Here is a 22713-nt window from a genome sequence, read left to right as displayed (position 1 = left end):
ACACATTCCCCAAGACTGGCAATGCTGGATATTCCAAAATAACTGTTATTCTTGTTACGGGTTTATTCACAAGTAAAAAATGACAGCTCTAAATTATTCTAGCCTGCATAGAAATCTTAAAAATAAAAAATAAAAAAAAATCACTTTCTGGATGACCTTTATGCACTTGAAAACTCTAGTTTCCTCTCTAAACTGGTCAAAATCCCTAATATATTCCCAAAATCTATGGGTGTTTCACAAAAGCATGACAGATAACAAGTTTCATTATTTATGTTATCATCACCAACACTTGCATATCTTCAGCAATTTCACAACAGTTAAGTAACATTTATTTACAAAATAATGAGAAACATCTGCAGCCCTTCAAAGAATTCAATGTATGCCATTGATTAATAAAGCCCTTAATAATCCAGTTTCACCTCTGAATGATCCTGAAGTAATAACATTGTTCCATATAAGGTAGCAAAAGTGGATGTTTCAGATGAGGGAAGCATGGAAAAATTATCCTGTATGGGAAAATTAAATGCATCCAGAAATTGGTGCCAAGGAGTGAAGCTGGGTGGCTTAGCTTACATCCTGGATTTCAAATATGAGCTATAAATACCCACAGACACACAAAAAAAACATTCTGCCTGTTAGCTACTATAAGTAAAAACCTGGATTTAAATGTATAGTTATATGGACATTAACATGCAGTGTTCTGTACAACAATAAATATTTAATCAAAAGTATCATATCTTTACCTGAAGTTTGGAAAACCTCATTCAGTAAAGCTTCATTTACCACCACTGAACTGACATTTCCAACAGGATGACACCAGCTCTGATAAATAGTTTGAAGCAGAAGGGTTTGAGCTCTAGTTGCTTGAACTGTCAAATTAGGGAGCTCAAAAATGCATTCTGTTAGTGGGACATGAGCTCGCTTGGTCCTGTTTAAAATAAAAGAAAAAGAGGAAAAATCATTACTCGAGCACATAAAAATGACAATTTTAAAACTTAGTCACAGAATATTAGACTATAAGCAGTTAGCTTGAAAGGCTGGAACTGTTTGCCTACTAGATTTCTTCTAAGAGCTGATTCTACTTACATTGAAATGAAACTTCTTGCATTATTTAACTTTAGAGCTCCCTCCAGAACGTGACAGTAAAAAATCATATATTTTATCTAAATATCTCTTGGTTTTAAAATATTTAATAAAATGTGCTCCCACCAAAATAAGAGCTATTTAAAGAAGTGTAGATACTTAGAACACAGAAAACATCTGTTCAGAAATTTAATGTTCAAATATTTTTTATTTACAAAGGTTACAGTGCATCACTAAATGGCATACAGTTAGTGACCCCAAAAACACATAGACAGTATTCATACATCAAAATACAAACAAGCCCATATTCTATGTTTTGCTGACAGAGCTCATTAAGTGGTTCTATTATTTTTCAATGCCTTACCTTTTAATTGGGGAAGAGCAATAGGAGGAGATAGGGCAAAGTAAAGGACATTTGTTTGGGAAATAAATTACTCTATGACAATATAATCCACCACCATCAACAAGAATGCTTTACAAGAAACTATAGCAAAGTCAGTAACTTACTTTTTCTTCCTAATTTACACACTATTACCTGAAATAAAGCAACAGACTGATTTGCTACATTCAACAAAAACTATAAAGGTTTCTTTAGCCCTCTCAGTTTGGAGCCTTTTCCTGTGTCATGTTTTTAGCATTATCATTCTTGCTCTACTCACTGAAGTGTACCTTTTCTGCTATTTAGCATTATTTTCTCTAATTTCCTACATGGCAGGAGGGCTGGAACTAGATGATCTTTAAGGCTGCACCAAATCTTAACCATTCTGTGAATCCATGAAACATAATTACTGATGCATGTATTAGCTCATTCTCATCCTGGAGAATCTCCTCTATTAGAAAACTTCAGGGACATGTTTAAAACCCCTTAAAAATAAATAGCAGGTTAATGTTCCACTGAGCATCAGATCTCAAATGGGGCAAAGCTGCTAAAACTGCACACAAAATCCATTGGCCCTGGGAAAAAAGCATGCTTTACCAAAATGCTGAAAATTTATTGAAAATGTAAAGACATGCAGACACTCAATGACTCTTCAGATCAGCAAAATCAAAATCTTCCAAGGAACTCTCTGAAGCAGCCATAATACATCACATCTCCTATTTAGGCCCAAAAGAAAATGCTAGCAGCTGTATGACCTAACACATGTGAGGTAGTACTGGCAGTAGAGACTCTGCAGGAGGCTCCATGAATTCAGAAGCAAGCCATTTGTGATGCTCAAATTCTAAAACCTGTAGCAGCATGAAGTCACAAAATTCTGGGAATAAAGAGTAGCCTTCTTAAATATTCTGCATCTGATTGTGAGAGTGGGCCTTCAGCAAGACAACTGTGAACAGAAAAATACTATATCACTTCTCAGACCCAGGATCACAAGTAATCAGAGTAATAAAATATTATGCTGCTAAAACTTTTGGCCCCTAAGCTGCAGATGTGACTTATAAAGCATGGTTTGAAAATAAGCATGCTGAAGACCTGAAGATATCTCTCAACCACTGTGTTTACACAGTTGTACAGATAAACATAATGTCATCAAACTGAATTTAGACTTGGCCATAAAAGCATTCACCTCAAATCCTAAAAAGAGCTCCTTCCTTTAATTCCTTGTCAATACCAGCAAACAGATGGTAAGTGAAAACCATTTTCTCTGACCCAAGAGGAATTAAGCTCAGTGTTAGATACCTACAGTAAAAACAAATATCCACACCTAACACTGTGGTCTAATACTTTATCAGGCAAATCGAAAGACAACACCACTTGTAGACATAACAGAGATCCATTCATTCAAAATCTGAGGATTATAAATTTAATGTCTCTGCAGGTCACTGTTTCTGCCCACTACTTTTAAAAGGACATTACAACACTTCTCAGCTGTGGATATCTATACCACAGATCAAAGTGACAGTGAAAGCACATCCACAATAGCCACTGCTCCTCAATATTTTAATATTAAAATAAAAACTGATTCTTATGAAACAAGATACTCATTAAAGATTTTCAGACATGGATGTAAATACAGTTCAAGGACAAAGAACAAACAAAAACAGATGTTGTAACCTTCTGTAATAGTAATCAGCATTCTTCAGAATGAGGTTTTCCAACCTCATAAAGCTTGGAATCAGGATTACCTGTCTCAAAAACGCTGAGAAGGGGGAGGAAACCAGAAACAAGACTGCCTCTGATTTGCAACTCAATTGAAGCTAATGACACAATTATGCTGCCAGCTTCAAATGCCATTTGCAGAAAAAACATGAATAAAGGAAAAACATTTCATATGTTTATATGGAAGAACTCAGCCTTGTGTCTGGTAGCAGAAATTTCTTTCATATGAACACACACCATGCTCCACAACACCCCCGCAAAAAGAGCGGTCTCCTGTTTGAATAAATCTGTTTTGAAGTCTGAATCTACCAATAGGTACAGCCTTTGTTACCAGGAAAATTGAAACTCATCAGAAGCCTTTGAAGAAGAGATCTTGTACTAAGTCTTGTTTGGTTGGGGTTTTTTGGAATTTGTTTGTTTTAACAGGAGTCACAAACACCGAACAGTGAGCTAGAACAAAGAAGTTACGTATGACTGATTTGGGAGAATTGTGCATCTCCCACCTGCCTAAACTGCTGGCAGCCAGGTACACACCTTGCTGGAGTGCATGACCACACCCCATTCCAGGCTCACTTCCATCAACTGTTGCACAGTAGGTCACCAGAAGAGTAAAAAATATCTGTACAAAACTCCTGGAGCTCTTTCTGTTTCAGCTTGAAATTAAACCTTTCCAGAAAATTCTCTTCTCACAAAAAAGTACAAATCATAGAAAAGAACGTATTCAAACACACCCAAATTTAGCAGGTGTAAAAAATCCATTTAAAAAAATATCATTTTTCAAAACATCAGAAAATTACCAAATCTGAAAACTAGAACTACTTTAAGGAGAGTTGACACAAAAGGAGAGATGACATAAAAACTGAAAATAATACCAGTATTAAGTCAGGCAAATAGAGACAGATGCTGCCTGGTTTAAAAAAGCAAAACAAGACCCAAAAAAACCATCACTACAGAAAAACACTTTGACTCAGACACCCAAAAGGAATAAAGAGCCTGGAACATATTCTGACCATTTCCACCACACAAATGCAAAATGCACAAGAGGAGACATGATCACTGTCTTGTGGATACAATTACATAAAACATGTGTCCCATTTCAGCTCCTCAGATACACAAGAAATGCTCTGTGCAAATGTACACATATGCTTGTAGGCACTCAAAGAAAAGCCCTGAGTACCGTGAAAAGCACAGGTGGAGACAACAATTCTGAGACCTTTTCTGATGTTCACACCAAGTTAGAATTTGAACTTGTTTTCCTGAAATTCCTACATTTTAAATCCAAGTTCAGTAATTGACCAATTTAAGCAAAATAGGTGTGCTTGAGTAAACAAGTAAAAAAACAAAAAGGTAATTCTGTACTTCAGAAAATCCATTCCTGGGGGAAAAAATGGTATACGTAATAATTATTTTAAAACTTGAGATAAGACAGACAGCATAACCCATTTCTTATACACAGAACTGAAGTTGGAAAACTAGCTATGCATATTAGGAAAGCTTTTGCATGCATTACCTGGAAAAAAAATGTAATGCATAGTGACATCAGGTTGTTTCCTGGTGTTTTTATTTTTTTTAAACCATGTAATGTAATCCATTATTATCTATCTCAGTATGAAAGTGCGCTGTTACACTTTTCCTTTCTGGTATTTTTTTCCTTTTGTTATCCTTTCACACAAGATTTTCTGTTTTCCCCCTTACTTCTGAATTTGCAGGATTAAACCTAAGTATCTCAGAACAAAGTGTTTAAATATTCCAAAAGATAAGTTTCCTAATGTAAAACTGGGAAGGAACAAAGAAGGTAGAAAACATTTCTCAGCAAATTTTAGAATGAACATGACTCTGCAATAAGTTAATCTAAACACATTTTTATTAACAAATGAATGTATTTCAAAGGGAATCTGAAGAGCTGTGACAATCACAGCCTACAATATAGCACTGCAAAAGATTTTGCTTTAAAAGTCTGACTATTTGACTAATAGATATTACAGCTACTGTACTGACCTATACTACCTTCAGAACTTAAAAGTTTCACATAAAATTGTCCCTTAGGAGTAGTAACAGCATATAATTTTTTTTAACAATATGCAAATTCTACATTTATTGTGCTTTAACAATCCCATAGGATTACAGTCTTCTGGTCCTTTTCAGATAAGTTTGGAGGAATGGGGAGTTGAAAATAAATCCTTTTCTAAAGAAAAAAAAAAAAATCAAGGCAGGGGAAGCATTGTACCATGTGTGCAGCAAATGTTGCTTAAAGGAAATTTTAACTAGACCCAGCAAGTGACGAAAGCACAATTCTAATTCAGGATTTATTATAATAGTTTTGAAACACAAATAATGCATTTAAAAGATCTTAAAATCTAACTTTGCCACCAACCTGCACATGTTAATATGGAAAATACATCATTAATAAGGTATTGAGCTATATTTAACCAAGTTTTATGACCCAAGAGATATATTCAAGTAATAAGTGAAAATACAAGTATAAATAATTTTTTTCAATAAACCAAATCAGATCTGTGGTTCTATACTGTATCATTAAATTTGCATTAAGCAACTTCATATCAAAACTCTTCACCTTATTAAAACAGTTGTGGCACATAGTTTGGGCCTAAAAACACTACCTAAACTGCATTTTAGAACTGCAACAACAGTAGGAATAATTATTTCCAAGTCTTTGCACTCAAGAGTTAAGATGCAGTTCTGAACATATGTTCATTTAACTGAACAGGTTAAAAAACTACCAATTCAAACACTCTTCTCTAGGGTAAAATAAATCCTAACTAGCAGGATAGGCTACTCATTAAAGCTGAACTTGGACAAGTTCCAGAATAAATTTAAGGAAATATGAACAAGCAAGTCTTGCTGTGTAGTGGCAAGGAGTGAAAATGAATCTGTCCTAATTAAATGATTTTTAAATACACTTTGGTTGTACCCAGTTTGCTGACAAACTGTAATACAGACTTGCTGAAATATTCTAATAAATCTGGCATACCATTAAAGAAAATAGTTTTCTTTGCTATTTTTGAAAAACATGAATTGGTCCTTATTACACAGAATGCATAGGCACCAATATAACCAATCCATCTAAGTTCACAGGCCCGGTATGAAATATTTTCAGCTTGTAGACTTTAGGAACAGCAACTCATTCTTGTAAAATCAACACCTCAGAGTGATTGAAAGAATATAGTGGTGAACAGCTGGGTCCAGAGGTTTATACAGAGTCCCCAACTGCAAAGCTGGAACCAGCAAAATGTTTGAAAAAAATTGATTTTTGTTATTACTCATATCCTGTACAGTAAAATACGATTAGTTCATTTTTTCCAAAATAACAAAACCAGGAACCTGCTACTAGAACCTAGCATCTGTGCCTTAGAAGAACCTGAATGCAATTTAAATGCCCAAATAATTTCAGTCACCATTTGCACAATTTTCCTCTTAGGCAACCAGAAAGTGTATGCTGGTTTTATAAGACATGAACAAAGGCTTCATCTACATACCTACAACAAATCTGTATTTCTACTTAATCTGACATGTCATATCCCATTTTTTTAAAATATGAAAAATTTGATCCTTTTTCTTAACATTGAAGTAACTATTATTACTGTAAAGGAAACAATGTCTAGCGCCTCAATGACAAATATCAAACCTCTAAAGGGAACATGCAGGAAGGGAAATGGAAGTATTGTTTGAAATGCAAAATGAAGTCACTGCTATTCACAAAAAAACCCAAATATAGCACATGTCCACATACACTAACACAATTTTCAGTCTTCAGAGAGCAGCATACAACTATTCATGCTAGAGGATCAAGTTAGCTACTATTAAAAAAAAAACCCCAACCAATTAAACTTGCTTTAGAACATTTCATTCCAAAAACACCTCCAAGACTGATGTCTGCAGCTTCTGCTCTTCTACAGACTTCACTAACTGCTGGTGTCTTACATCATCACTGACATTGCTGCATTTTCAGGAGCTGTAGCTGCCTTGGTCACTTATTTGTAGGAAACACTGTTAATCATACAACTTATTACAAGGGAGAAAACAATGAACTTAAAGGTTCACCAATTTTTTCTTTTTTCAGTAAATCAAAACTTTAACCTGGTATTTCTCAAAATTTTAGATATGGAATTAGATTAAAATGCTATCATTTTAAAATCAACTTCTGTATAGATTTTTTAATATCAGTTCTGAAATAAGTTGTCAGCGATGAAAACAGTTTTCCAAAGTGTTCAGTCACATGCAAACTTCAAAAAAATCCCCACAGATTTCTTTGAAACAATTGTGAAAACAAAACAATATAGACAGAGTATAAACTATAGTATGGATTAGAAAATGAACAGAGGCTACCCATCCTCAATTCTCAATATAATGTACATTTTAATGGAACAGTAAAATTCAGCTTCATACAGCACAGCAAAAATTAATGCTTATTACAAGGAAAAAATCATTAAATCAAAAAATTTCTAAAAGGAAGAGACCTTGGAAAAAACCCCTTTCAATCAAAGAATGCACAACTCTGGACATATATAAACTTAGGTTGTTTTTTAATAATTTTAAATAATTTAATTAATTTTGTCCCATCTGGACAAATGGTCAAGTTATGACCATTAGATCAAAAATTTTGATTGTTACATGCAAATAATAATACTGGTTTGAGAAGCAGCAAGAAGTGAGAAACAGTGACCTATGCTATGAGACAGCATGAGAAGTGAGCAAGAAAAACAAACACCTGTAATGTGAAAGTAGGAAAGTTGTCATTTCCCCCAGCATGATTCTATCCTTACTAAGCATCAGATAAGTCTTTTTACCCATGGATAAAGTAAAAGTTTCAGAAAGCAGTTTATGATCACTTCTAGCTTGGTCATTGCCTATGTGCCTCCAAATGCAACAGATCTGAACAAAAAAATCTGTTGATATCAACAGGGAATTGGGGGTTTTCAGTCTTATTTTTGGACACATGATCAACTAAGGTGGCTGTTGAAATTGCAATGCAGGAACATCTTAAACCTGCAGTTGCATTAGAAAAACTTATTTAGGATGTTTAGATCAAGTTCAGGTTACTGACTGATCAATGGGGCAGATGCTATGGATCTGAACTGCCATCAAACTGCAAAACTAATTGCTATTTCTTTCTTTGCAAAAAACACTCTTTTTTTAAGGACTAGTTAATATTTGCCTCCAGAAATAATTAAAGTGATATGATACTTATTTTAATATATAAAATAATGAATTACAAGTTCCCTGCTCTGAGGAGACAATAAGCAGACGTCGGTCTTCTTTATGTATTTAAGTTTTTGATGTGTGTAAACCATATATGTTAAGCATAGACTTATATCTTTAAAGAACTGCATTTTCAGAACTCCACAAGGGTGTGCAGAGGAGATCTGAAATAAAAGGGGTAAGAAACTTTCCTCATGGAATGCTCTCAATGTGAATTCAGAGCTTTTTTTATTACTTAGACTTGAAACATACAGAGTTTCTTTGCTTCTGCAAGGTCTAACTTTTTTACTTGTTTGTAGGAATCACCCCTGTTGTTGATGGTGGGTGTTAGTGAGAACAAGGGAAGGGATATGAGAGCTGCATTGTTCCACAAGATCCAAAGATAAAGACCATGAGAAAAATCAGTATTCGTTACAGTGGCCAAAAATCAAAATGTATTACAAACAAAAAAAAGCCAGAAGCAAGTCTGGGAAGAAGCAGGGACATTCAGTAGGGAATCACTGGCTAAATAAAGGTAGCACAAAGGGAATCAATCATGTGAAAAGCAGAGAACTTTTCATCTACATTTTAATTGTGCCTTGTATATTTTCCTGAGAACGAGATACTACATGAAAAAGCACCAATGCCAAACTAAATTATGCCAGCCATAATTACAATTTATCTTGTAGGTAAATGTTAGTTGTTGGTGGGGGACAAGAAGGAGTCAGCTGAAACTTGCTGAGGCTGTAACTAAACAGCTGCAGATGACCAAAACCACCAGAGGTGACCAGGTAAAACTTGCCAGTGGCCATAAACCTCCAAAGCACAAAGATCTGTGTTTATTAAAACAAAGCAAGCATTACTCTTTTTTATAGCTTTTATAAATCCAGCACCATTGCTTTGGATACTACAGTGTATCCACTCTCAGGAGCCACCAGGGTGGTTCAGGGTTTGGGAACTGGCTTCCCACAGTGCAGCCTGCTTTACTGTCTAGGGAAGTAAGCCCATCCTCTCCCTTTCCCTCTCCTCTTTCCCCTTCACACAATCCAGAAGCAGCAGAAACAGCCATTAAATCAATCCTTTAAATCTGCCACACAGAACCATTTGGTTGCCATTAGCAGGTAAAACAGGGAGCCAGAAGGGCTCAAACATGCTGGTGCTCAGTGAAGAAAACTGCACTGACAAACCCAGTTCAAAGGTCTCCTTGGGAAATAACACAGTTTCAAATTCCTTGCTGAAGATTTAAGAGCTGAACACAATCCCAACTTGAAGTAAACACTAACAACCGATCTCAGTAAAAAAATTTGTCCAAAAAGGTGAGTGGGTTTGATATGGGGGCTTCTGTGAATTTCTTCTACTAAAAAACTTCTGCATGCTGTTTATTTTCTTTCATAAATAGATAAAATATTTTGGTAAGAAAAAGAAAATTTACACTAAAAGAAAAAAGGTTACTTGAAATTCTGGCAAATTTTTTATAGCTAGCCAGAGCATTACTATGTCTGCATTAGCAAAACTAAATTAGTATTTGAACAAAATTATTGCTGTAAATAGAGATTTCACAAACAAAACACACAAGACTGAAAACACAAAGCTCTTTTTCTGTATCTAAATTCTGTCAAATCCAGAAAGGTAAATCACAATGGTTGGAGTCAGAAGAGTGATCCTTTAAATCCAACCTTGCTGCTAAATAAAAGGACTTAACTCTGTGCCTCACAGTACCTCAAAAGTCAATTCCACTATCCTTTAAGAAAGAAGTCACAGCATTGAAAAGAAGTTACTGGAAACAGAGAAGCCTGTTTTCCTTTTCTGATTACCAGAAAAGCCTTTAATATAGCAAAGGATGGATCAAGGGTGTATTCAACAGCAAGGACATGAATGGACAAGGTGTGCTAATGGTTCACATGCACACACTGCGTAACTGCAGGAGTACAAAGACTTTAAAATTAGTGTTTTGTGGCCTCATTAAGTATCAACCTCAAAAGAGTTTTAAAGGCTATCAAAAGTTATTTAAAGCAAAACATTAAATCTCAGTAAATGCATAATACTTCATACTTCAAAGACTACAATTATTATTAAATCTAAATTTACCATCTTTAAGCATTGACTCTGTCATTACTTTACACCATTCATTCCTCAAAAATAATACAAACTTTGAAGCAGATTCTATGGATATAGCTTTCCTGAGTTCATTTTCAATTTATTCACTGTCTCATCTATTCAATTCATTTAAAATCTCCACAAGCCATAGTAAGTCTTCAAGACCATCAGAATTATCACATACACACATAATGAAGATATTGTCAGTAAAGCACATCAAAAATGTATTTTCTTGTATTATATATATACACACAGCCAAATCCAACATGCATGCAAAATCAAATATATGAATATACTTTCAGATCAACAGACTAAATCAGTAACATTATAAAAGCCCCATCTCCATTGGCTCATTTAAAATATGAAAGTCAGGTTCTTAATTCTCTCATTCTCCCTGGATATTTCTTCATTATCAAATAAATATTTTAATCATGTTTACCAAATATTTCCTTCCATTCAATTTTTCATTTTGGAATCAGTCATTAAACTCAAATAAAAAACTAGTTAAACATCAGCAAAGGAAATAGTCATATTGACTTTTGTTTTAAAAAAACACACACATTATAATGAGAAAAAAAAATCTGAGCAATTTTTAAATTGAAATTCAATTCAATCCACAATTTTTCTACTGGTGTCTGAACCAACATAATCCTTTCCATTTCCATTGTCACAAGTATCTTCAACAGGTTTTATTCTCACAGTTTAAGAGCTTCATATCCCACCAGAGCATGCCTTTATTTGCTCTTTTTTTCTTGTTTATTTAAATGGCCCTCTAACATTCCCACCCAAAACCCAGCATGCTAAAACATCTAGTTCAGAAACTGAGAGCTGGTGTCCTTTAGAAGATTAAAACATAATGAAAAACAATGTTTACCAAACATACAGGTCCAAATGGAGATCCAAATGTTAACATTCATACAACACCATACCCCAGTACTCATTCAATGCTGTCCCTCAGTATGCACACAGGTTACTTTAACTTCCTTTAAAAGGTATTGTTAAAGAAATAGTAATAAAAAATACAAACCTATAAACAACTAGGATAGATGTGACTGAGGAAAAATGCTAAGAAGGAATATTGTTTGTATGCAAGGAAACACTCAGAACCAAAGATACCCTGATCTATGAGGACTATTCCTATGAAAAAGAAAAAGCACCTCTGGGTCACAGAGGAAACAAGCATGAGAATACAACAAACAAATGATACTGGACACAGGACAGAATGTTTCTTCCACCTGGAGATGAACAAAGATGCAGTAAAGATCCTAAGGTATTATGGACAGCTGAACATTCACAGCAGCTTTATATTTGGGTTATCTGAATCAACATAAATACAGTTTGTTTTTTAATAAAATGTTTGCAGTCACCATTTATGATGGTTATCAGCTTCAATTGAGAGTCACATTAATGTGCTTGTAAGAGTAGGTGCACAATTCAACTCTGGTTTCTGACACCTCAGTTCAGGTGCAATTGATGCTACACCTTGAAGAGCAACGCAAAAATGCTCCATAAATATAATGATGACAAACAACAAAAGATAAATAAAATCAGCAATTCTACACAGCTTAATAAGTAAGTGCATAGCTTATTCAAGAGGTAAACACACAACTTTGGTGAAGGTGGATTATATGGCATACAAGGTGAATAATCCAATATAGTTGCCTGTAGAATTATTAAAAGGCCAAATTAATGAAAGACCATTTTATTTTTCATGGTATTGTATTAAATTACTACAAATTTTTTTTAAAATGCTTTGAATCCTATCAACTCCCCTGGCATTACCTTAAAAAGAAGGTGCAAAGAAAAAGGTGAAAGGTAAGACAGCAACTGCAACACTGAAGTACAGCTTTTCAAAATTCTGTGTAATAATCAACATTTGATTAGGGCTGGCTGGCAAAATGACACCACAAACAACACAACCAGTTTCAGGACACAGGTCTCAAGCATCCCTGTTTGCCAGCTCTGGAGGCTGAGTGCTGGCTCCAGCAATGGTCTGTGCTGTGTCTACTGCTGACCTGTTTGCCTGCTCTCCACCAGCCTCAGGCCAGGGCACTTTCTCAAACAATGCTGAAGGGACCAAGCATGTCAGAAGCTGTCCTCAGTCTGAAGCTTCTATATATGTCCTTCTTAGACCTAATTTTCTTCTTTTTCCTGCCTTTTGGGACTGGAAACTAAGCTACAGATAGATATGTGTATATGAACTGAGACACAAGAAAACACCAAACCCTAGGGTCACAGATGGGTTTCTAGCAATGTGTCATTTAGCAGCAGAGATGCCAGCACAGACTATTTTTCTTCATAATTCAGCTTTACTTAGAAGCAGAAAAAAAAAAAAGAACCAAATTGCAGGTAAAATTCTGGAGAAACAAAGAACAAACTTTGTGCAAAGAATTGCTATCAGTGCATCCTTCTAGCCAGATTCTACATGGGTAAAACCTCATAGCAGAGAATATCACTGAAAATACTAACAGGTTCTTCTATACTGATAGTGTAACCACCAAGAGAAACAGAATTTCTAAACATTTCCAGTGGAAAAGAAATATATATCAGGGATCCAGTTTTTCTTTAGTATCTATGCTATGTAACAGCATTTCAGCTTTAAGACTGGGTTTTTAATACCTTTCACTAGTCTCTAATCAAAATGCAGCTTCAACCCTGAAAATCCTTCACATTTTCAAATACCATTAACTTGTTTCTAGTATAAATGCCAGCAAATCCTAATGGTAACTCTTGCCAAAAAAAAAAAAAAAAGGATTAACTATTCACCATGTGCAATCACTTTCCCTGGGCAGATATTACTTACTAAGCTTAATTTATTTTCAAATAAGAAACTTGACAATTAATTAGTCTAAATAATTACACTGGAAATACTCACAATGACTACCCTTTAGCATCAATTCTGCTGAATTTCCTGCTCATGGACAATACTGAAAAATACAACTGCTTCCAATTTACATTGATTATAAGTGCACTTTCAACAGATTTGCTGAATGTTGCCTGCCACATCTGTTGAGAAACAGTAATGTTTGATCTGGACTTGATTTTTTTAAAAAATTAAACTTGAGATTTGCAACTGAAGTTAATTTGTTGTTACACTAATCAAGCTGCAAGTCATGTACTCAGAATGCAAAACTCCTCCTGTTCCAAATGCCTTTCCTGGTAACTAATAACAGCTCCCTCCAGAATAGTACAGTTGAAAAATGCCCCAAAATGTTCTTGTTGAAACTTAAAATGCTCATATCACAGCAGGTTAGAAATGTTCCACAAATGTTGTTTAAGCATCTTCATCCTCATGCATCTTCACACAAGCATTACCTCCTTGAACTTTTATAAATCAAGATGTTAAATCAATGAAAAGTACTTCTGTTAAAGCTGCTAGATCACCCTACATTACTGTTCACAATATGCTATATGGACATAGCTACTCCTCAAACACTAAAATACACAGTAAATCAAACTTGAGTGTGTCACTCACTGCTCACCTAATATCCTACCAAAAAATTAATTTTTAAAAATGTGATTTAATATTATCTTCTTTGATGCGTTTTCTAGGCAACAGCAGAGAAGTGGGCAGTGCTGAAGCAATCCAGCACACTCCTCACTGTGCTGTTCTGGCTGTTCACACGTGAGGCAGTACTACACAAGCACCTCTGCACAACCCAAGAGAATTAATGTTCTGTTCTGCTTTTGCACAGCCCCTATCACTGGCATACCTCAATAGTTCAAAGAGGTTTTAACATGTACCAGATCTAACTGGAACAATGCTGAGGTGGCTGAAACTCCCCTGTCCCATACACTGAATCCATCTGTTCAGGCATTCAACCCCAGATCCTTCCTGTTTTGAAGAACACCCCGAATTTTCATCTGGCAGTTAAATTCAATTACTGACATAACTAATAGTCACAACTGAATGCTACAAAATGAGTTTCATGTGTTTTCAACCTGTTTCTGCTTCTGACCCAAGAAATGAGCATGCCCCTCAAGCGCCCATGCGAAATGCAATCCACACCCAATCTAAATTGACACTGCTCTTGATCTACTGTGACTAGCCAATAAAACAGGCTGCCAAAATTAAGACCTAAGTGTCAATTTGTGGGAAAACTTCCTAGATTTATGATCTAATGCTCACAGTGTTTGGATGGTTGGCTCTGTATTACCTGCCAGTAGGATCTGCTTGACTCTTACTAGCACAACTGCACTGAATGTCATGACAGCTAAATCTTGTGACTCCCAAGATCACAAGTTTACTATGATTGCTAGTCCCATGCAGATTACTCTATTAGACATGCCCTGCAAAGATGCTTTAGTCAAAATGTAACAAAAGCAGATAGTTCACCCAATCCCCCATTATACACTTTTAATCCTCTCTTTGGTGAGCAGCAAATTCTAAAATCTCCAACTGTCATCACAATAGCACCTTGTTGGTAAAGGCCATGTCAGCAGAACCTAATTTTCTTGCTAAATAACTTCTTACTGTGTAAGAAGCCAGATCTTCATCTACCACTCTGCTTGCAGATCAACATTAATTGCTCTCACCCTTGTCAAATCATGGGGATACCATTAAATGTACACAACATTTACAAGATCACCCCTGAAGCAGACATGAGCAGGTGCACATCTTGGCTAGAACCTATAACGACCTTACTCACTTGTGTAACAAGTCTAAGAATTAATTCTATAAATAAGAATACAATGGTATGGCATACCAGGTACATAGCTTTAAGAGAGGGATGTTTGCCTTGTAAGGGGACATATGATGGAAGAAAATGGAAGTAAAGCAATATAAAAACACAAATACCTTTATAGTAACAAAAGTTTGAGCAAAAACCTATGCAGTAATAATGAGAGAGTAAGAGTTCTCGGGTTTTGTAACATTAATATTAAAGCTAGAAAATAGAGAAACTAGCTTGTGTGTACAAAGCAGCCATTTCACAACACACCATGATAAAATCGAAATAAAAGTGAGGAAGTCAGGTGAGAAAACAAAATGCTGATGTTCAGATTGGTGGCAAAGTACATTTTTCAAAATCTTTGCATAATAGCTAGCCAAAAAGCAGTTACAACCTTATGTGCCAATCTACTCTAAATGCAGCATATTCTAAGGACACAGTAAATGTTTACCTTCACAGTTAAATCTGTGTTGAAATATTAAGCACAGCTATGCCATATAAATGTTCTTTAGAGCTCATAAAAAGAGCCTACAGAAAATGCATATATTCATTCCATGTGAAGAGCACTACATCTAAATTTCCTAAGTGATCTTTCAGAACTGTAAGTGCACATATTAATAAAATAGCTATGTCAGCTCTGTAATTCACAGCTTTCACAAGTGAAACAAGTGACAGACCTCTGGACAGTTGAGGTGCCCAGCACATGATACATGTGACTACCTTTAACAGCAAAGCAAATTTTAAACTTTTGTCAGCTTTTGTCAATAATGATTAGCACTTCAGTAGAAACACTGAAGAAATGAAACTACAGTGCCAACACAAATCAAATCTCTTGTTACCAAAAATTCTTCATCAGAAAGATGAATCTTGATGGAGATTAGCACACTGCATGTATTTAAGCTGAAATTTATTTCTTAAGACAGTCTGCAGAGAACAGCGCGAAATAAAGAATCTTTGCAGAAATTGCATCTATTAAGCATCTCAAAGACTGTTGTTTATTAATAATTATTGAGATCTAACTGCAATTTTCTATTCAAGACTTTTGTTCTGACGGAGTAAAAACTCAAGAACAATCAATGAAATGCTCTGTACTCTAATAATTCAAGTGCAAACCATAAAATCCTAGATGATAATAATGTACCCAGCAGGTCCTCAACCTCTTTATAACAGCTTAATTCACACACTCAAACCTAACATGATGAGCTGTTAGTCAACCCTGTACTGGTGCTTCCTTAAAAGCAGCAAACCAGCAGCTATTGCTCTGGTATCCAAACAAGAAAGAGGAGACTCACTATCAAGTGGACAGATCTCTTCAAAGTAGACTACAGGACCAAGAAGCTGAACAGAAAGGAATGAGGTATAATGATGTAACCTTCATTTATAACCATATTCTACCAGAGCTCAGAGTCTCAAAATCTGTCACAGGTAGAGACAGTAAACAAAAAACTTCCTACAGACACAATAAAGAAAAACAAAAACCACGAGTCTGGAACACTTGTTTAGAGGAGACAGGTTAAAAAAACCAATAAAGTAACACACAAAGCAATAAAGTAACACACATAGCTAGAGTGATATCTAGCTCATGGTATAGAAAGGACACTTCACTATCAACCAGATAACAGAAAAATAAAAGGAAGGCTATTACAAATCCATATTCTATATGCTAATCTAGTACTCTTCAGCAGTACAATGAAGTGGTATTTTAGAAGTGATAGAAGGTTATAACACTGAAGTGTCTCACACCAGGTTACCTCATCTGTTAGCACAGACATTGAAGCCAAAAGAATAAAAGAAAATCAGCTAATTCCTCTCAAGATTTCTGTTTGGCAATAAACATTCTTGTCATTCACTCTAGGCTTTTAACCATATTCTGCTAATTCTCAGTTGGTTTTAGACATCCTCCTGAAAGCTGCTTTACAATCTGGCATGCAACACTACATAAAGCAGTTGTAAAATATTGACATTAACATTGTATTTTGCATCTTGTTACTCTTGACAAAAACAAAAGACCAGATGGTTTGTACTTTCCAGATTAGCTATGCAATTTAAAAGATGTCCAAGACTTAGTTAACTAGTTTGAGCACATTTCTTTTATACAAAGAAAGTGTAGTAACTGAAATTAAAAGAGACATAAATTTAATAGGTAAACAGCACTTTACAATCGTTTATGGTTATTTACTGAAATTTACTGGGTTGACGTTGCTGAAATTTTATCTGTTAAAACATCCTACCAATGTTTATCAACTAGTTTTAAAAAATAAATATTACTACAGTATTTTATACACTGTATATAACAGTAATTTTGAGATTATTGTAGTGAAACTAGAAAAGAAACCTATTCTACTGATTTATGTCAGAAATAAAGTTGAGATTTTCACTGCTAACTCAAAACATACTACCTAAGGGATTCCATAACAGTTCATAAAATGTCTTTGTTTTTAAAAGGTATGGTCTGTGGTATGTATTTTCTACAAAGAAATAGAAGAACACATGCAGTATCAGATGTGTGTACTTTAAGAAACTCTGGAATGTGAAATCCACAAATCCAAATAAAGCAGGTGGTATAATTTGGGAGGGGGGACTGAATTTAAGTTTAATGACATTACCAGGTTATCCTACCAGACTAATTCTCACTCACTGCATGACTTCAATGAAGCTCTCAGTCCTCATGCTGATTTCGATTTAGTTGAAGTGCTATTTGATGCGTTTCATCTGGAGTTTTATTCACTTCAAACTACACTTCATTTAACCAGGCTGCTGCTGTACTCATTTGTTTTTCTACTTTATTACTCACAAATTGGTGTTGCTTAGTTTAGATAAATTGTTGGACCAAGTTCATTTTATAAAATTTTTTTATTTCATTAATAAATAAATAAGCCATAGAAAGAGATCATATCACAGGAAAAAAGTGAGAAAACCATCAAAATACAGTATAACACAGTACTATAGTAAGTGTTGGTCTAGCAATATCTTCTAATAAATGCCAATAGACAGTTTGCTGTTTTAAGGCAGGACCAGTCCCCTGCCTCCACTCCCCAAAACTACAGCTCTTTCCAGCTGGGCATGCATGGTAACACAATGCATTTTTAAAAGAGAGAGACAAAGAATGTGAGAGAGGCAGATTACATGAGAGAATCCAAGGATGCACGAGAGAGAGAATGTAAGGGCAAGATCAGGAACACAAGACAGAGTGAGGGCAAGTGTGAAACAGTGCACAAGGAAAAGCACAAGAAACCACGTGTGAGTGAGCAAGAGATGGAGCACAGCAAGCACAAGCACACTCAGGAGAAAGCAGCAGCTCTTGAATACCAAGAACTTGTCAGATGACAGATTTATTTAAAAATTCATCCCTAAAATATTTTTTTTTATTTTGTACAACTAAACATGGGGTTTAAAACATAGTAAAGAAATTTAAGTTTGTCATTCAACACTGATTTATTTATGCAGTTTCCTAACCAGGATTACTAACTAGAGCTTAGTGTTAAATGTCAGATAACATAAGGAAAGGCTGTCAGTAAAGTTCTGAAGTATTCTGATTAGTATTGATTATAGGGTAGCCTGCAAACCCTTTTTTTTTTTTTTTTTTTTTTTTTTTAGCAAAATGGTACAACACAACAGCAACTAATTCGAAGTCATTAATACTTTTGTAAAGTATTGATAGAAAATATGACAAAGTCAGGCTGCTACCACCTGGTGGTGTGCTGATGATGCATTTACACTTAACATGGTATCTATCACAGCTTGTTAAAGAAAAATAATATATTATTTACATGACAATAAGAACAATCATAAAAGTAAACTTTTTTGTATAATACCTTAAGGTTTCACAAATAAATGTATCTTCCAAATTAGCTGTTCAACACAATGTTTGAAGCCAAAGTATTTAACCATTAACATGCTTTTATATTATCTTGTCACTTTATGTAAATTTGTTTGCATGGATTTAGCAATAAAGTAGTATAACAGATAGCTACTGCTCAAAATGAGTGATAAAGAAAACTAGTACCTAGTCCAAAATATTGTCAAAATGGACTTTCCTGAAAATAGTTTTATAAATGCAATCTATCAACATAAACTATTACACACTGACATTTATGATCACAAGATTTGAACTGTATAAATTTAAATACTGAATTTCCATTGCATTTAAGGCTAAAGAAATTTATACAGCACATTTTGAAATAAAGTACAGAACTGTTTGCAGAAGAAAAATATTTGTATTTAACATCTGAACTACTACAAACAGTTTAAATATCTCATCACAATGTTGAAACGCTTCCAACTGTAATGACAAACAAATAAAAGTGTAGTAGAAACACTGTAGGTCTGGGATCCTGAGGGTTTTACACCCCCCAGTTTGCTGCTTTTTATTTGATTGAGTTTAAAAAAGAAAAAGCTGACCTATTCAGTTAAAACACCAAGCTTACCCTCAGTATGTAACTTCAGCATTTGTATCAGCTCAGGAAAGAATGGCAACTGGCTGCAGAAATCTATAAGGTCTAGAAGAAAGCCATCTACCACAGGGCTTCTGTATCATAGAATATGCAGTTGGAAGGGACCCACAGGGATCATTGATCTCAAGTGACTGCCCATACAGGGATTGAACCTGTGACCTTGGTGTCATTAGCACCATGCTCCAGTTTTCTCAGCCAAACAAGGGTCTAAAATGTTTATTGACAGCTATCCTCACAAAGACACCTGTGAACAGAATTAATGGCAGACTGTGATAGAGGAGACAGAGAAGTTATGGGATATACACAAAGCTTGGCATTTTTAAATCCCTTATGAAAAATGCAAAAGTACAGGTTTAATGCTCACCAATATCTGGGGAACTTGATCACCTTGCCATAAACAGCAGTACTGAATGAGGGGATAACTGGAACAGGGATGCAGTACAATCCTTTACTGTCCAAAGAAGTCAGTGCTGCTTGAAAACCAAATATCTGGAACAAATTAGGTTGGTCAAATGGTCTATCATCACATGATTAGATTGCTTTCAATATATTTTATAACATAATATATATAATATATATATATAATATTCATAGACAGTAATTATTAAATAAATTGTGTATTATTTTTAGATAATTCCTTCTCCCCAAACACAAATATAGCTACAAAGATCTACCTCACATAATGTCCTAGAAATACATGTAAAAATATTTTCTTCACTCAAAAAGTGTTAACTACAGTCTGCTGAATTTAAAAGTATGCTGAATTACAATTTTTCAATTCAAATACTTTATTCTATATCCTTTAAACTTGCAGATTACATACGGTCACTTTAAATGTGACAGAGGGTAAACATCACCCAGAAAACCGAAAGCTTACCATGCAATTCTGAAACACAGTTCCTTGTATGCAAATCATAAAGATTTAAATAATTAAATTCTTACTAAAATATCATCATGGAAGTGAATAGGTAACTGTGAAATTGGCTAATATTAATTTACTAATATTAAATATTTATATTTTAGTAGCATCCAAAAGGCTTCAAACTTCCTGAGCACATCTTAAAAGGCTGGAAAGGCTTGCTTTAAAACTCCTCAGAGCAGATGGCAACTGAACCATCTCAAAAGAGTTTTCCATATCTTAAGCTTCCTCCAGTCTCACAGTAAGAACTCCTCTCACATAATGCATGCCTAATTGAGAACATTCAGAGATATTTCCTCCTATAATTGAAAAGTTTGTTAAGTTTTTGATTGCATATCTTCACTGTGATGGTTTTGCTCTATCAATACTACTAGTAGTGATGATTTTCCCTCCATTATTTCATTAGGAGCATTATTTCAGATGAGGAGAAAGGTTTATTTCTGAATAATTTTAATTTGATTTTGTCACAAGGACCTTGGAGACTCCACCTGCAGTTTCCTCATATGAAGCTCAGTGCATATTACAAAACACTTGGCTCAAGCCAGAAGTAGCAATCCCAAACATTCTGTGAAATGTGTTTGCTCTATGGCCTTTCAGATTAGCTGAAAACATTCTTACAGGCAACCTGCTAACACTTAGGATTAACTAAAGGTATATGAACTCATTTACCTTCAGATAGCAGTGTGAGTAGCAGTAATGAAGCAGGTTGTCAGATGGCTGGCCCAGGCTGCTGACCACGTGCACCAGTGGCTCAGCATACATGGGCACAGAGTGCTCCAGGTTAACCTTATCCACCAGAATTCGGATGGAAGGTAAAGGCCGCAGAGGCTGGAAACTTGCAGCATTTAACAGTCCACTTAAGTTCTAGGGCAGGGAGGAAAGAATTATGTAATTATTATACCACAGATGTATTATTCGTCATATCTGTATGTTCTTATCTAAACATGCAAAAAATCTACATGAAATAAACTATTTATAGATACCATGGCATTATACTATAAATCCTCAAATCTTTCAAAAATATTTTCTTTACATTTTAAAGTAATCAACTTTTTATCTGGAATTGTCTTGGGTGCAGGTGTTCAGGTGCTGGCAGTCCAAGGGCAGCCTCTGAGACAGGACACCAGGGGCTGTCCTGGGCCAGGTTCAGCCCACTCCAGCCAGTGCTGCAACAGCCTCACCAAAGGGCACTGCTGAGCTCCTCAGCCAAGCTGGGGGCACCTCTGTGCAAATATATATAAGAATGGGCAAAAACACCTCACAGGCTGCAAAGACTCATAGAATAAATGAGAAACAGCAACATGAAAAGCAAGGTCAGAGAAGGAGAAGGCAGCGGTGTTCCATGCACCACAGCAGAGATTCTATATCAGTACATGAAAGAAACAACACAAAAACAGATATCAACACTGCAGCCCATGGAGGTCCCCATGCTGGAGCAGGTGGATATGCCCTGAATGGCACTGCAGCCTTGAGGAGAGCCCATGATGGAGCAGATTCTCCCTCAAGGACTGTAGTCTGCCAGAAGGACTTGCACTGAGGCAGAACACTAGGAGAAAGAGGGAGTGGCAGACATCAGTTATTACAGAGTGATCCCCATCTTCCATTCTCCAACCCTCTGTTAACGGGTGGGAGGTAGAAGAGTCAGGGAACGAAGGAGTGAAATTGAGTTTGAGGGGAAAAAGGGGGATAGGGAATTCGGATTCTTAGCAGTAAGTGAAATTAATTGCCCCAAGTCAAGTTTGTTTTGCTCATACTGGTAATTGCTAAGTGATCTTCTCCTCTACCTTGACCCATCCCATTCTCTCCCCACTGCTCTGTTGAGGAGGGGGAGTGAGAACAGCTGGGTAAGCATCTGGCAGCTGGCTGAGGTCAACACAGTACAAGAATATGCAAAGTCAAAATATTTAATCCTATAAAACCTTTGTTTACCTTTTTATCACTTCAAAGCACTATCACCATAATAATCTCATGATGATCTAGCCTTTACACTGTCATCTTTTATATATTCACAGTCATGCCAGCTATCTCAGACAAAGAAGACAGTCCATAGAAAATAAATACCATAACTTTAGACATCCAAGTCTATTTTTCATAGTATCCATTAAAATGGAGTATTGCACCCAGCACAGTTTGGACATGGGCATACAAGAATAAGTTCACTGGAAACAAAGTGGTTATGAGGTTAGAGCACATGAG

The 22713-nt window shown here is 35.5% G+C and overlaps 1 protein-coding gene across 13 annotated transcripts in view; it reads right to left on the bottom strand.

Annotated features, from left to right (window-relative positions):
- Positions 1 to 22713, bottom strand: part of VPS13B (vacuolar protein sorting 13 homolog B) — a 425465-nt gene that overhangs the window by 331936 nt on the left and 70816 nt on the right. For all 13 annotated transcript variants that reach the window (XM_079302470.1, XM_079302474.1, XM_079302464.1 and 10 more), the window contains 3 exons: positions 21187 to 21381; positions 19963 to 20087; positions 744 to 928 (listed from right to left, as the gene is read on the bottom strand). In XM_079302470.1, the coding sequence (XP_079158596.1) occupies positions 744 to 928; positions 19963 to 20087; positions 21187 to 21381 (505 nt within the window). The remainder of the gene's footprint in view (positions 1 to 743; positions 929 to 19962; positions 20088 to 21186; positions 21382 to 22713) is intronic.

The sequence above is a fragment of the Erithacus rubecula genome, assembly GCF_903797595.1.
Source record: "Erithacus rubecula genome assembly, chromosome: 3".
NCBI lineage: Eukaryota > Metazoa > Chordata > Aves > Passeriformes > Muscicapidae > Erithacus > Erithacus rubecula.
This window is presented reverse-complemented; position numbering and strand designations above follow the sequence as displayed.